The following is a 14,367-nucleotide window of genomic DNA, read 5'->3' as shown; positions in this document are numbered from 1 at the left end:
TGTCCATGGCAGCCCCACACGTTGGAGAGCAAACATCTGATGCAGGGAGCCAGTTGTACTAACATAGGCACCCTACACAATTTAGAATTGGCCATAGTCAACATTGAAACTTAGCCTTACCAAAATGAAGTCTCAAAAGAAGTCCTGCAGTTACTTTCAAACTTTCCTTCTACCCACTTCCATCAGTTGCCAGCATATTTAAGGAAGCCTGGCGGAACTTTACACTACTAATAACAGCAACTTTATTTTTCTAGATGCCACCCATCTGACTGGGTTGCCACTTTGGCTTTCTGTTAATGTGCATAATGAATGTGCAGTTATTCTTTTTTTATATAGGTTTCTAAAAATGCAGTGTTTGATTGGAAACTCTACCCTTACAAATATTTGCATCTCCTGTAGACCAGAATTTAGCCAACATGGTACTTCCAACCTGGCCATTGGACATGTTGGCTGATGGGAGTTGGAGTCCGACCACACCTGTAGAGCACCACGTTTGCCATGCCTGTTTTTGGCACTTCCTCAAATTGTTCTGGGAACTAAATGGTTTTATATACCTCTGTGATACAACAAGTAACTTTCCCATTTTAGAGAATACAGTGGTACCTCCAGTTACGAACTTAATTCGTTCCGGAGGTCCATTCCTAAGCCGAAACCGTTCTTAATATGAGGTGCACTTTTGCAAATGGGGCCTCCTGCTGCTGCCGTGCCACCAGTGCACAACTTCCGCTTGCATCCTGGGGCAAAGGTCGCAACAAAGGGGCATTTACTTCCGGGTTAGTGGAGCTCGTTACCCGAAGCATTCATAAGTAGGATGGTATGTAACCCGAGGTTCCACTGTAGTTTGGTGATATCATTCATTTAAATATATTTTAAAACATGGGATGCTTTGAAATCACCACTCTCTTAGCTAAGATCAGGATGTACAAAAACATATTAGGTATGGCTGAATATGTAAATTTGAAACATTGGATTCAATATGCTGACCTTCAGATTTCCAATGTTTATTTTAAATCAGATGCAGAATGATATCCCATCCCAGCTGTAGCAAGAACAAGAACTTCTTACATCTTTTTTCGATTCAGATTTCTCTGACTACAGATTTCTCTGACTGCAGATTTCTTATGGCAGTTCTGCTCTTTTTGTTTCCCCAGATGGAATGCCATTTGTTTGGTGGGTTGGTCGAGCCAACGAGAAGCATCCTTACTGGGGAGGGTCTCCTCCTGGAGCCCAGCGCTGTGCATGTGGACTGGAGGAAAGCTGCCTGGATCTGAGATACTTCTGTAACTGTGATGCAGATAAGGACGAATGGTAACTATGGAGATTTGCCCTACACCAATAAAACAGAAGTGAATAAATTAATGCGTAAACTTATGAAAAGGGTTGTGCAAGTTTAGTAGGAATAAAAGAGGGTGGATTCTGAGCTTCCCATTTTGGGGTCTCCATTGTGATTGATTTGAAATTGCAGTGCTGGTACTAACCCAGAAGACCTTCAGAGAGAGTTGTATACAATTTTATGGCCTAAGGTTTCAGTACAGTATTTTTTTAGTCTGCATCCAGCTCTATATCAGTTAATTTCCAGAAGGTTGACCAAGAGCACTTTTTTTTACCACTCTTGCATCAAACTAGGACTACAAAGGCATATACGGCATTCTTGATGGGCATTCCCAAACTATGTAGAATTTCTACCCCCAGAGGCAAGCCAAGACCTGAACACCAACACCTTCTGGGGAAAGTATATACCTTTGGGTTTGCCAGCTCTTCTGCCTGAAATGCAGATTGGTCTCCTTCACTGAATTGAATGAAGAGCTCCATGTGTGGGAATGACCCTTGTGTATATACTGTATGAATGCATTTTCATTTCATTTCATTTCAATTATTATTATTATTCTGGTTTCGTGCACCTGTCTGCAGTAAATATATAAATGAGCAAAGCAGTTCCACAAAGTATAAGTATAAGTTTCTGCACATTAACTTCAGTTAAATAATTTATACAGTATTTGGTTTGGAATTTTTGGAAGGGAAGAAAGCTGAAAAACAGCACATAACATGTAGGAACTCTCCCATCTTCAAATTGTTACACTTTGAAGAATAAAAATTCTTCAGTTTTGACACCTGACCTATACTACAGAAAAATTATAATGTAGTAAGAAAATTGTAAAGTTGGGGGGAAATAGATTTTGTAGAACTGGAAAATGAATAAAAAAACCCCACAGTAAAAATTATTTGTGATATAGAATAGCTACTATCTATCCCTTTCTTCTACCATAGAAGTTGTTCTATATCACAAATAATTTTGACTGTGGTGCTTTGTTCATTGTCTATTTCTGCAATATCCCCACTTTTTAATTCACCACAGATTTATGCTGCACTGGTATAATTTGCCAACTATATCAATCAGTGTCAGTTTTGCATATGTCTATTCTGTCTGGCTTCCACATTAGTCTGAAATATTTTATTAAAAAATCTGCACAAGAATATATCCCCATGTATGTGTTTTTAAATATATTTTATTCTAATGAACACATTTGCTTACAAAATCCAAGAGATAATTGCAATTTGATCTGCACCTTAGTCTGGCAGGTGTTTATCAGGTCAATATGCATCAGAATGCACAGAAATTGAATTCCTCAAGCCACCTTGGCAGGATTCCTTCCTTTATAAGGGAATGAGCTCAGTGTTGCAGTGGTGGAAAGCATGGTTAAAAGTTTAATTAACAAGTCTTCCTGAAGCAGAATGACTTGTACAAAGGCATATCTTCTCTCACTACCCTATTAGAGTCTTTTGAGACCAGCATACTGATAGAGGTGATCCAATTGACATTGTGTACTTAAACTTTCAAAAAGCTTTTGACAATGTACCTCACCAAGGGCTCCTGAGTAAACTTAGCATACATGGATTAAGAGGAGAGGTCCTCTTATGGATCAGAGACTGGTATAGAAACAGGAAACAGAGAGTAGGCATAAATGGATATCCAAAGATGAGCAGTGAACAAGACTGGTTCACCTTTTCCCTTTCTTTAACATTGTTTGAGACAGAAATCAACAAGAGTACTCCTAGATGGAAAGTGCATCACAGAAATCCCTGTGGTGTCTCAGAGGATTTGAGGCATGCATATACATGTGAAGCCAGCCTTGCAAGACAACAAACTCTCAAAGCATACCCACTGTTGGCACCAATACAAGCTTCTCTCCTGTGTAGATAAGCAGCAATAGGTGCACAGGGGAGAGAGATCCAGATCAGAAATGTAGTGGAGGCAAAATGTTAAAGCTCCCTCCCCATAACATGGTTCTGATCTAGGAAGAGATGTATGCAGGAAGTGGTGTTATACAGAGGGATCGTCCAAATGGGTGCTTGTTCTGTGCCTAGAAAGCACGGGTCTGAGTGATTTTCCACTTGCGCCATCCTTTCTAGGCATGGGCCTGAGCGGTTTTCCCCCCTGCCACTTCTCCCCAGAAAACCCACCATGTAGCGCTAAATCAGAGCAGACACCAATCCGGAGAAAAGCTGATTGAGGTTTGCTCCAATTCAGCGGTAAAAATTGAGTTTTCCCGGGGAAGAGTGGTGGGACAAATGGAAGTATGGCTAAGCCCTGATTCTGACCATTCATTGGTTCATCTAACTCAGTATGGTCTACAATGACAATTTCTCTCTAGAGTTTCAGACAGGCTCACTTCTAGTCCTATCTGGAGGGATGCCAGGGATGGAACATGGGACCTTCTGCATGCAAGGCTTTCCCACTCAGCTACTTCAGGAGGTCCAGCATCTGGAATTTAATTGCATAAAACAATCACTCAGTTACTAACATATCTTGTTTGGCCATATGTTTGCAAAGGACCCCTTGTCACTCTGGAAGTCAAGTGACAGCCCAGGCTCATGTCCTGCTTTTGTCACAATCACATGTCCTTTGAATTGGGCTTGCCTAGTATGATAAAATTGATGTTCAGAATTACTACTATTTTATTAGAATGCATTCCACTACTGGTAGGGCTGTTTCTGATCAGGACACTAGGTGGGTAACAAAGTAAATAAGCAGCAATTGTATTGTTATACCAACCTGCACTGATGGACCTTTTAGTGTTTTTGTGTTCCCTTCTGTCAGATAAAAGAGGGTCTTGGGCTAGAATAGGAATGGGCAACCTGTGAATCACCAGTGTGACTGAACTCCAACTCTGATAATCTGTGCTGGCCAGGGCTGATGGGAGTTTAAGTCAACCAATATATGGAGGATAACATGCTAGCCACTATTTGGGATTATTGAGCTTTCTAGATAAGCCTGACCTTGATGTTATTAACCTTCTAACACCACAGTTATTACATTATTAACTATAGCATCCTGTTTACTATAATGCTTGTTGAACTTTCAGAAGCTTGCATGGCTACAGGGTGCATGGAAGAATCTCATTAAGCTATCTTCCATTGCATTTTTAATCATCTATAGTGTGCTAGTCTCAAACTTTCAGGATTTGTTTTATTGGCTTGTTTCCCATTTACATAGCTGCAGACATCTGCTGATAGTACATATTTTCCAAGTGTACTGTATCTATCACAAATTTCATTAAATACCTATGCCACTGAGCCTAGCTACCCACTAGAGGTTTCATTAATGCAAAAGGAGAAGATATACCAATAGGGGTACCATAAGGGATGAAATTATATTTAATGACACCACTACCCTACCATCTGTTGGGCAGGAGGGGAGAGACTGTGAATATCACATCTAGAGACATGACCAGTTTATAATACTGCAGGAACTTGGAATGCAGAGAATGAGCTTTTCTGAATATCAACATAGAAGGGGGAAAAAATAGTTCTGTAAGGATGCTGTCCAACTTCTTACTTGTCATTTAATAACTCTGTTGTTGCTTATTCAGCTGCTAAATGCAAATCTGAAATAATAGGTCACATTTGAGACATGTAATGAGTTCAGTCCAGATAGACTAGTTAATTTCCTTACCATTGGATGTTGTGCATAGTTCTGGGTGTGCATGGACAAGGTGCTGTCTGAAAGCACATGATACTTTAACCTTGCTGAAACAAAGCAGGTCTACGACTAGTAAGGGACAGGAGAATGGAACAGCAGGTATGCTACCTTGAGTTATAAAGTCTTTGATACACATGCAAATATCACAGAATAAAGTAGAAAGGCTTCTGCTTTCTAAAACTATCTGTTTGCATTGCTATAATTTTGGCTTTTTTCCCTCCACCGCTCCTTAGTCTGTCCCAAACCTAGCACTGGGGACTTCCATCTGATTAATTAATACACAAATTTCATGTGCACTGTAACAACCTACTTTGTTTTCTTCTGACTTCCCAGGTACTTAAAATAGTTGAATGGGTGTTGAACTCTCATTAGAGTTCCATGTGCAGTTTAAAACTTTGTAGATCTTATCTAAATGCCAGATGAGAGACATGCTAACATCAAATTATATGGGATAGCATTAAGGAGTATAATGTCCTCTAAGGGCCTTTTCACATAAATATTTTATTGCATAATAAATTCCAGTTTGTTTCTCATTTCCTCACCATGATCTTCACATGTTAACTCAAGGTTGCACCTCTGTTTCAGGTATATGTGTTCCTCATACTTGGTAAAGTGTGATACATATACCAGATTGAGTGTTCATTGCTATGGAGTGTGTGTGTGTGTGTGTGTGTGTGTGTGTATCCTGCCACTCATATCATAGGCCACGATGGTGATGGCATTTTGGATATTTCGTTGTTTTTAAAAATATAATTCTTGAAAGTTTTCTTCTCCACCATTTTTTAAAATGTAGATAACCCCAGCTTGTTCCCCCCAAATGTAGCAAACTCAAACAGAAGCTCCACTCTCCCTCCTTCTGAGTTGTGGTCAAATATTTAGTAATTCATTTGTTGAATGAATTACTTTATTTTATGTTGTGTCATTAAAAAAACAACAACAGAAGGATGTGCATTTTCCTTCTCCCGATCTGGAATGCACAACACAGGTTCACTGATGCTTTCCAGCATACAAATATTTAGCTGGATGCTGGAACCAAGTAATTCTGAGCACCAGTTCTACCATACAGCATGGGGAAGCACAATTCAAAGGTCAGAATTGTGGGACATGAGTTGGCCATCTACCCTACAACAAGGGTTGCCATTTACTATATGTGGATATGTTATCACACAGAATCATCACTGAAAGGTATCACACATAATTATGATTGAAATGGATCCTCTTTGGCAATGTTTGAAAACCATTTGTGAGTTTCAGCTGGTGCAGGTGTTTGGACATTACATTAAATTGGTTTCAACAGTTCAAGGTGTGGAGTTACAGAGCAATTGTGTAACACCACTGAAGTACAAGCGGTGACCATTCTGCATGAAGGTTCCATTCCTGATCCCTGAGCACATTGGTGGAGTGTACATAAGCCTTGCCCCATTCCACCCCATTCTGCCCCATTTTTGGGCCACTTCCAGGCTGACAGCAATGAGTGTGTGCATGACTGTGCATCAATCAGACATGCATTAAATGATCGCTGCCTGTAGCATCAATTACTTGTACCATCATTGCTGAAATAGCACCCTGTTCCAGGCAAATGGGGAAGAGCTGCTTGGTTCTCTTTTGTGCTAAGGAAAAGCCTTATGTATTGACCCCTTATTATATTGCATGCTGCAAATTGGTTACTGCAGATTCAGCTACCTGTTTTGAATTCTAACCCTGCCAATGGTTGTTTCAGGTTGTGTGTTGCTTATTACTTCATGGTGGAATACCATGAGAGCTGGCACTGCATTTGCTTTATGATTTCTATTCCTCTATGCTGTTGCAGAGACTTCTACCCTTACATTTACACAGGCTAGAGTCATCTACAGTGGTTGTGCTTGGGATCCTGAAACATCTCCAGGGAGCCAAAAATGGGGCATTTATACAGAATTCCCATATCCAATTTCTACTCTGGTTCATCAGACTGTTTGCAAAAATAAAAATAAAAATGGAGGTGGAGGGAGTAGTGAGTAGATGTCAGATGTCAGACATTTTAACTGCTTATCCATGTGTTAATTAGCTATTACATGCATTTTATCTACATACACTTCAAATCCACTGGACATGCTTTTAGAAATCAAAGTAATAATTAAACAACTATTTCAGCTTTTATTCATATGCCTTTTTTATATATACATATATATATCCAGGACCAATGATACTGGCTTCCTTTCCTTCAAAGAACACTTGCCTGTGAACCAGATTGTTGTCACCGACACAAATAGACCTAATTCTGAAGCTGTGTGGAGAATTGGCCCTTTGCGTTGCTATGGAGATAGTGAGTACGAGCCCTTTTCAGTATCCATTTACTGGCTGCACAAGACCTATGTGTTATTCCTTTGAATATAAATTCCACTTTAAAAAAACAGACACTTAAAAATAATATCACTGTCCGGCTTGTTTAAAGGCACATGCTGGACCATTTTAAAAGAAACTTGTTGTTAGTACTTTTTTTTAAAAAAAAGTTGGGGTTTGTGTATAAGTTTGTGTGTGGCATATACAGTATATTACTTGTGCATCCATTGGATGATATCCAACATAACATTAAGACAAGAACTTGGAGAGCTGACATTGTGGCAGGGGATTGCGGGCCAAGTTTACCTGTCATTGTGTATAATGATAAGAGTAGTCATGTAGCATCTTCAGCAAAATGAAAGAGACCCAATGCCTTCAGCTGTTGTGCACTAAGAACAGGCTCATGCTAGCACAATGGCTGTTATGTAAGTAGACCCCCAAAATTGGGTATCATCCATAGCTTTTCATTTTTCTGTGTATTTTGTGTTTTCTTTCCTTTAGTACAGCTGGCTTCGTTTCTATAGGCTATGTCTTTTTATGATGAGCTAAAAGGATGCACCTTTGGGTTGTTGTTGTTGCATTTTTGTACACTATCTGCTTACAGTTAACTATAGAGAAGGTTGTTGCTATTTGCAGGACAGTTCTGGAATGCAGCCTCTTTCAACACTGAGACATCCTACCTCCTGTTCCCAACCTTCCACGCAGAATTCAGTGCAGATATTTCCTTCTTCTTCAAGACGACAGCTGTGTCCGGGGTCTTCTTGGAAAATTTGGGGATGAAAGACTTTATCCGAGTTGAAATAAGCTGTGAGTGTGTACTATGACATCATGGTACAATGTTCATACTAACCATCAGAGAATGGGTGTGTGCAATTGCACATTTGCTTAATATTTCTAGTGAGTTATTTTCTTGGCTTGGGAACTGATGTCTGATATTGCAGGTTTACATCCTTTTATATATTGAATTATATTTTGATTTTCAATATTATTATTATTTTTTAAATGTAGGAAATGCAGTAAGATGTGTTTAACAACAACAACAAAGATGGTGGTGGTGGAATTTTAGAGATTGAAATTAGGTTTTCAAAACTGCAGAGGTCTTAGAAATGTTCTAAGGACTGGGTGGGATAAGCAAGAATTGAGAATGATTTCAGTTTTACAGCTGGCAGCACTTTGAGAATTGATCATTCTTCTGGCTGGCTGTCAAATATTATTTATTTGTTATTTCATTGTTGCATATATACCCCTTCTTTCCAGCAAATGGTCTCAAGGTAGCTCACAATAGTAAAGAAAAAGCAATAAAATGATAGTAAAATACAACAAAATAGCAATGCAAAATGAATTAAAAAGTATAATAATTGCAGCCAGTTAAAAATCTCATTAATGGGAGCAGGGGGTAAGCAGTTGCATGTAAAGTTCTCTGTATTACAAAATGGATTTTGTTTGTTTGTTACATTTGCTTATAATTTCACCATTAGACAAAGAAGCAGATTGAACACACACTAGTATGAGTATGCATAATCTTATTCATGTGCACTAAAGCATCACTAGAGAATAAGTAAAAACTGGTCACATATGAACACATTTCACGGTGGACTATGGGACAATAGCTTGAACAAGGCCTCCTTTCGGACACAGTTACCCTTAACTGCCTCTCTGCACACAATAACTGGGGCATTTGGACCAGATGGGGCACTTGTCCAGCAAATGAACTTTATGTTGTTATGGCATTATTAGTAAAATACCGGGAGGAAAGTATGTCATATATGATGTACTGGCAAAGTAGCTATTTGGTTGGTGAGCACATACATGACCAAGGCATCAGTTATAGCAGTAGCAGGAGGAGGCTTCTCAGAAACTTCCTTATGTAGTCATTTTAAAAGTGTGTAGGTGTTCTTTCACTCTCTCTGTATGTGTGTGTGCAATGCTTCAATTCTCCATAGTCATGGGAAGAAAAAAATTCTTCAGCTCAGTTATCAGTTCCTTGCCTCTCTTGGTATTAGATGGTTTTGGCCAATGACAAACAGTACTTATGCAAGATGCCTTTGGAAAGTAGTTGGCATGCAAATGAACATGAAGTGAGAGGGATCCAAAACACACATAATGGTTCTTTTTGTCACTTGTCAATCACACAGCCTCACTCGGGGACTGACTTGCAATTACTGCCCAGCGCGTTAAAAAAATAAAAAAAAAACTTATTGGTTGTTTTACCTTATCTTTTATTCTGCTGGTTTAGCCTATTAATGGAAATGGATGTGGGGAGAACAGTGTTGTGACTTTGGAGTGCAATAAGGCCATTCTGTTCCAAATTCCATCAGGCTGAACAAACGTGGAATGAAGTGCCATCATTCCATAATATGGTTATAATAACTTCAACATAAAATTTAATAAAATAAGGCCCCCAAGGCCTTTTGATTCATTAAACCCATGGTAAATGCCGAGGTGCATTATCACTAGGTAATGAGGTATGCTTTAGTGTTAATTGCACATCAAAGTCCTATTTGGTTGATACTTCAGTGTGCTATATTTCATTCTCAAGGGCCATTTTTTTATATACAAAAAATGCAAGGCTTTGACATAAAACGATGTCAAAATAATGCAATCCATCAATATTATAGTTTAGCATGTGCTTTGATGAAAGAATAATGAATCAGCTGGTGTAAAATGTGGGCAAATATGGAACCAGTGATTTCATTAGAAGATAGATTGTCAGCTTCTTTGAGCTAATACTGTAAATATTGCAGCTGAATAGCCATATTTGGTTCAAGTATACACCCTGAACCAATTCAGAGTTAGACATGTCTCTGCTTATTAAAATCCATGGCTTAAATCCTAGCTGTTCTCATTAATGGTCTGGAGTTTTCCTGCCTCCCTCTTCCTTCTTCAATCTCTTTTCTGTCCATCTCCCCATCTGCTGCTAGGGAGACTCTTGGAAATTAGGTGGGATATGGTGTGTGGATCTGCAGAAGGAGGGCAAGTTGATGGAAGCCCTCTCCCATTTATATGAACAGAGGAGCCAATTACTGCAGAGACGGTGCTTTAACAGAGGTAGCCATGCCAGGACTCATGGCTCAGTCTTATCCCAATAACTGATAATGAGGCCATGCTGAGACTAATTTGAGTTCCCTGACTGAACTCACTCCAGGCTCTCCCATAAAGGAAGTATGTCAGAGGGAGGTTATTGTTTCTGGGAGGGGGTAGCAGGCTTGGCTCAGATTTGCTTTCTGAGCCTGCTGTGCCTATTCATTTTTGGACAGGGTTACAGCTGACTTCTGCTGCCACGCTGCCTGTTCAACCCCTATTCACTCAGCACTGGATTTGATTGTACCCCCAAATCTGATGCTGATGAGACCTACATCCCAGGCCCTGATCCTGCAGACATGGTTCACACACCAGATGACTCACTGCAGACAACCCAGAAAAGATGTGAGTGGTGCTAACAAGTGTTCCCAAATGGGAGCAGACCTAGTTTAATAAGAATACAAAAGAAATCCTGAGGCACTTCAAGCAAGTTTATGTTTTATCAAGAGATATGTGAGAAGAGCATTGTTGTCGTTCTCAGTTCTTTTAGTTTCTTTTATTTCTGTAGCTAAGTTTTTTTTCTATGAGCCATATGTTCCAGATTTATTTTGTGGAATAAATCTTTTGAGGAGCACATCTTCTCTTAACTAACTTGTAAGATTCTCTGCTTTGGCTTGGAATACAAAGTTTCTATAACCTCCTTTCATTCTGTTCAATTTTTACAAAGTTGGGTTGTGCAGGTTCAAGCATCCACCAGTGATTTAATAAGCAGAATAATTCATGTATTGATTATACCTCTTTTTAAAAAATCCCTAAATTTATTTTACTTTTTTTTTAGGGTGAGAACCCACTGAGTTTATTTTTAAAAGGATGTATATTTTTAAAGAGGTATATTTTAAAGAGGAAAATTTAAGTGTGACATTTTAAGTGGTTAGTGTTTTAGCAAATTTGAATGGATCTTAGACCTTCACACTGTTTGAAAGATTGCAAATATTCAATAATTTATTTTTCCACATCCCTAGCTAATATATATTAGCACACTATTAATAATTCTAAAAATATAAAATTTAGTTTGACAGTAATATGAAATGACAATCAATTGCAAAAATCTAGGGCATCTAAAATGCTTGCTTTTGTTGCTGCAAAAACTTCCTCCCTTTCAATATTTTTTTTTGTGGGAAGATAGGAAGCACAACATCACTCTGAACTGACTATATGATGTCATTGCATAGGGAAGACAAAATAGCTATGTTGCTGTTCTTGCAAAAGTCAATTCAGAGTGAGGCCAATGTCTCCTGCCCTTGTTCTGAATTGCTTACATCATATCTCAGAATTGAGTTTGAACAGCTGCATACCACAGTGACGCCATCAAATACTGAATATATTGAGTCAGAGTCATAATGCCATCTAGCCAGTTATTGTCTACAATGATTGGAGGTGAATCTCCACGACCTCAGAGAATGGCATTTCCTACTCCTGTTTCCAGAGTTCATTTAGCCAGAGTGGTCAGTGATTGAACTTGGGGCTTTCTACATTCAGACCATGTGCTCTGCTACTATCCATTCCATTTATTACTCAGGAAAGAAGGACCATGCTGGAAAGAAAAGTGGGTGGTAACAAAATGCCCCAAACTAGCTCTAGAGAAGGGAAGTAAGTACTTTAGACACTGGGAAAAATGCAAGAGTAGGCTCTGTGCAATGAGTTTCAGGAAATAATTTGGACCCCTGAAAACCAACTGATCCTGGAAATTTTCATTTGTAGTTCAATTTCTTTTTTATATTGCATTAAGATACAATTGAGTGGCCATTAAGACTAGCCACCTTCACATTCTTTCTGCTCCCATTCTATAGCTGTGCTTATTCATGATATTACCTGATTTTCATCTTGTTGGCTTTCCCCCCCAAACCTAGAACAATCTGGAAGCAGTAGCATCCATGCTAGATTTGATTGTGGGCCTCCAAATCTTTGTGAGGCTTCACCCTCCCTCCCTCCCTCCATCCCTCTCATAGCCCTTATGGTTATTCTTCCATCCAATATTTGTTCCTACAGTAGTGACTGTGCACCATGTGCACCAATTAATAACACAGAGAGATGAGCAGCAACACAGTACATTAAAATTCATGAAATGCAAATAGTTTACCAGTGATCTGATTTATAAGCAAGGCTTCTATAATGGAGAGTGGAAGCGAACCATATCATGTGGTTGTTTATTTGCAAACAACCACCAACAACAACCAGCCAACCAAAATCAATTAATGGTCCTGTGATTCATATTATTTCACACAGCAGAAAGTCACATAGTTCACCTTATTATTTCCAGCTCCTAAGGAGATTACCTTCACAGTAGATGTTGGAAATGGTCCAGTAGATGTCACCGTCCAGTCTCCTGCAGCCCTGAATGACAACCAGTGGCATTATGTACATGCTGAACGGAATCTCAAGGAAACGTCTCTTCGGGTGGATGACTTTCCAAAGAAGATTCTGGAGGCACCAGCTGAAGGACATTTCCGATTGCAGCTCAATAGTCAGCTATTTGTAGGTAGGGACAGTTAAGTGATGTTTATAGATGCTTTCTTCCCTTTTCTACACATGCAAAAAAAACCTAACTAACTAACCAACTCATATCACACCATCCAAAAGGAAGTTCCTAATCCCCAAAATGCCCAGTAGCACTCACCACTGTTTCCTCACATTTTCTGCCCTGCACAAGTGCCTGGTTTACCCTTCCATAAATACATCTCTGAGGACAGGATGGTCCTTCCAACACAATAGCACATTTCCCTGTTTAGATTTTTCAGAGTGGTTGGATACGATGTCTATCCATAATTTTCAAATAGTTCTAAATAGATTAGATGGATGACCTTGGCTACCATGATTTGTTTCTGACGAACATTCTTTGCAATTGTCTAAGCTTCTTATCAGAAAAGGAAATGGGATAAGTCACAGATATCACTTGACCAATGAGTAGCCTTTCACAGTTCTTGGAATAGAAACATTTCCAGTGCTGGGCAGAAATGTATCTATGGTTACAAAATGAACATTGCCTTGACTATTAGGGCTATACAGAGCTCTGCAACTAAAGCCTTTGCTCATCTGCTACCTTAGATCACCTATGGTAAAGATTAAGCTAAGGGCTTTAAAATAGCAAAGCATACATTGATTTATGATGGCAACATGAGTTGGACTACCCCCTACCCCGCCAGTCACCACCCAGTGTTACGACTTAATGAAACAAAGATCATAAGAAATCACTTCAATATCTCAAAATCTAGCATGCAAAGGAGACTGTAATTAGCTCTGGGTATAACATGAGTACTATAAAATCCTTATTACAGGTATTTTAGGCTTCCCAGGTCACATTTTTCAGACACTGTAGAGACTTGCAAGAATACTTGCTTTTAATTTGGAATGTATGAAAAACAGTTCTAAGATTTCATGAACAACTATATTCAGCCCCCAAAGCTATTGTCCACGTTAGGTTTAGCAAGTCTCCACTTTTGCTGTCCCTGCAGCTTGGACTCTCACCATATTGCTGAAAGGGAAGCCCATTAGATATATGAGGCCAAGATTGCATGTGTCCTTCACCCTCCATAAGGCTGAGTGTTCATGCACATCAATATGGCATCACTGGACATCATATTTTACAGTCTTTGAACTGGCTTCTCACAGCACCTTTTTAGAAAACATTTAATAAGGGCTTTGCTTTAGTAAAGGGTTGGTGTTTGAAATAAAAGCATGGTGTGTTTTATGTCTCCTTTGTACTAGGAGCAACTGCTTCCAGACAGAAGGGCTTTGTGGGGTGTATTCGTTCTCTTCACCTAAATGGGCAGAAACTTGATCTTGAAGAGAGGGCCAAAGTCACCCCTGGTGTGAAACCTGGATGCCCTGGGCATTGCAGCAGTTATGGTAACCTTTGCCAAAATGGAGGTAAATGTGTGGAGAAGTTAAATGGCTACCTGTGTGACTGCACCAGCTCTCCACACGAAGGACCATTCTGCAGAGAAGGTATGGCTGTGTAGCAGGTTCTTATATTTCCCCCCATGAAG

The 14,367-nt window shown here is 39.4% G+C and overlaps 1 protein-coding gene and 1 long non-coding RNA gene across 2 annotated transcripts in view; both read left to right on the top strand.

The window, feature by feature from the left end:
* Positions 1–14,367, top strand: part of LOC309337183 — a 642,870-nt gene that overhangs the window by 582,532 nt on the left and 45,971 nt on the right. The gene's annotated exons all lie outside the window — the stretch shown is intronic.
* The window catches only part of CNTNAP5 (contactin associated protein family member 5), a 305,914-nt gene that overhangs the window by 254,867 nt on the left and 36,680 nt on the right, over positions 1–14,367 (top strand). Inside the window, exons 14-18 of the mRNA XM_081852594.1 lie at positions 1,152–1,308; positions 7,156–7,283; positions 7,937–8,107; positions 12,642–12,860; positions 14,087–14,326. Of these exons, the coding sequence (XP_081708720.1) occupies positions 1,152–1,308; positions 7,156–7,283; positions 7,937–8,107; positions 12,642–12,860; positions 14,087–14,326 (915 nt within the window). The remainder of the gene's footprint in view (positions 1–1,151; positions 1,309–7,155; positions 7,284–7,936; positions 8,108–12,641; positions 12,861–14,086; positions 14,327–14,367) is intronic.

Source organism: Podarcis erhardii (assembly GCF_964252035.2).
Source record: "Podarcis erhardii genome assembly, chromosome: 1".
Lineage (NCBI taxonomy): Eukaryota > Metazoa > Chordata > Lepidosauria > Squamata > Lacertidae > Podarcis > Podarcis erhardii.
This window is presented reverse-complemented; position numbering and strand designations above follow the sequence as displayed.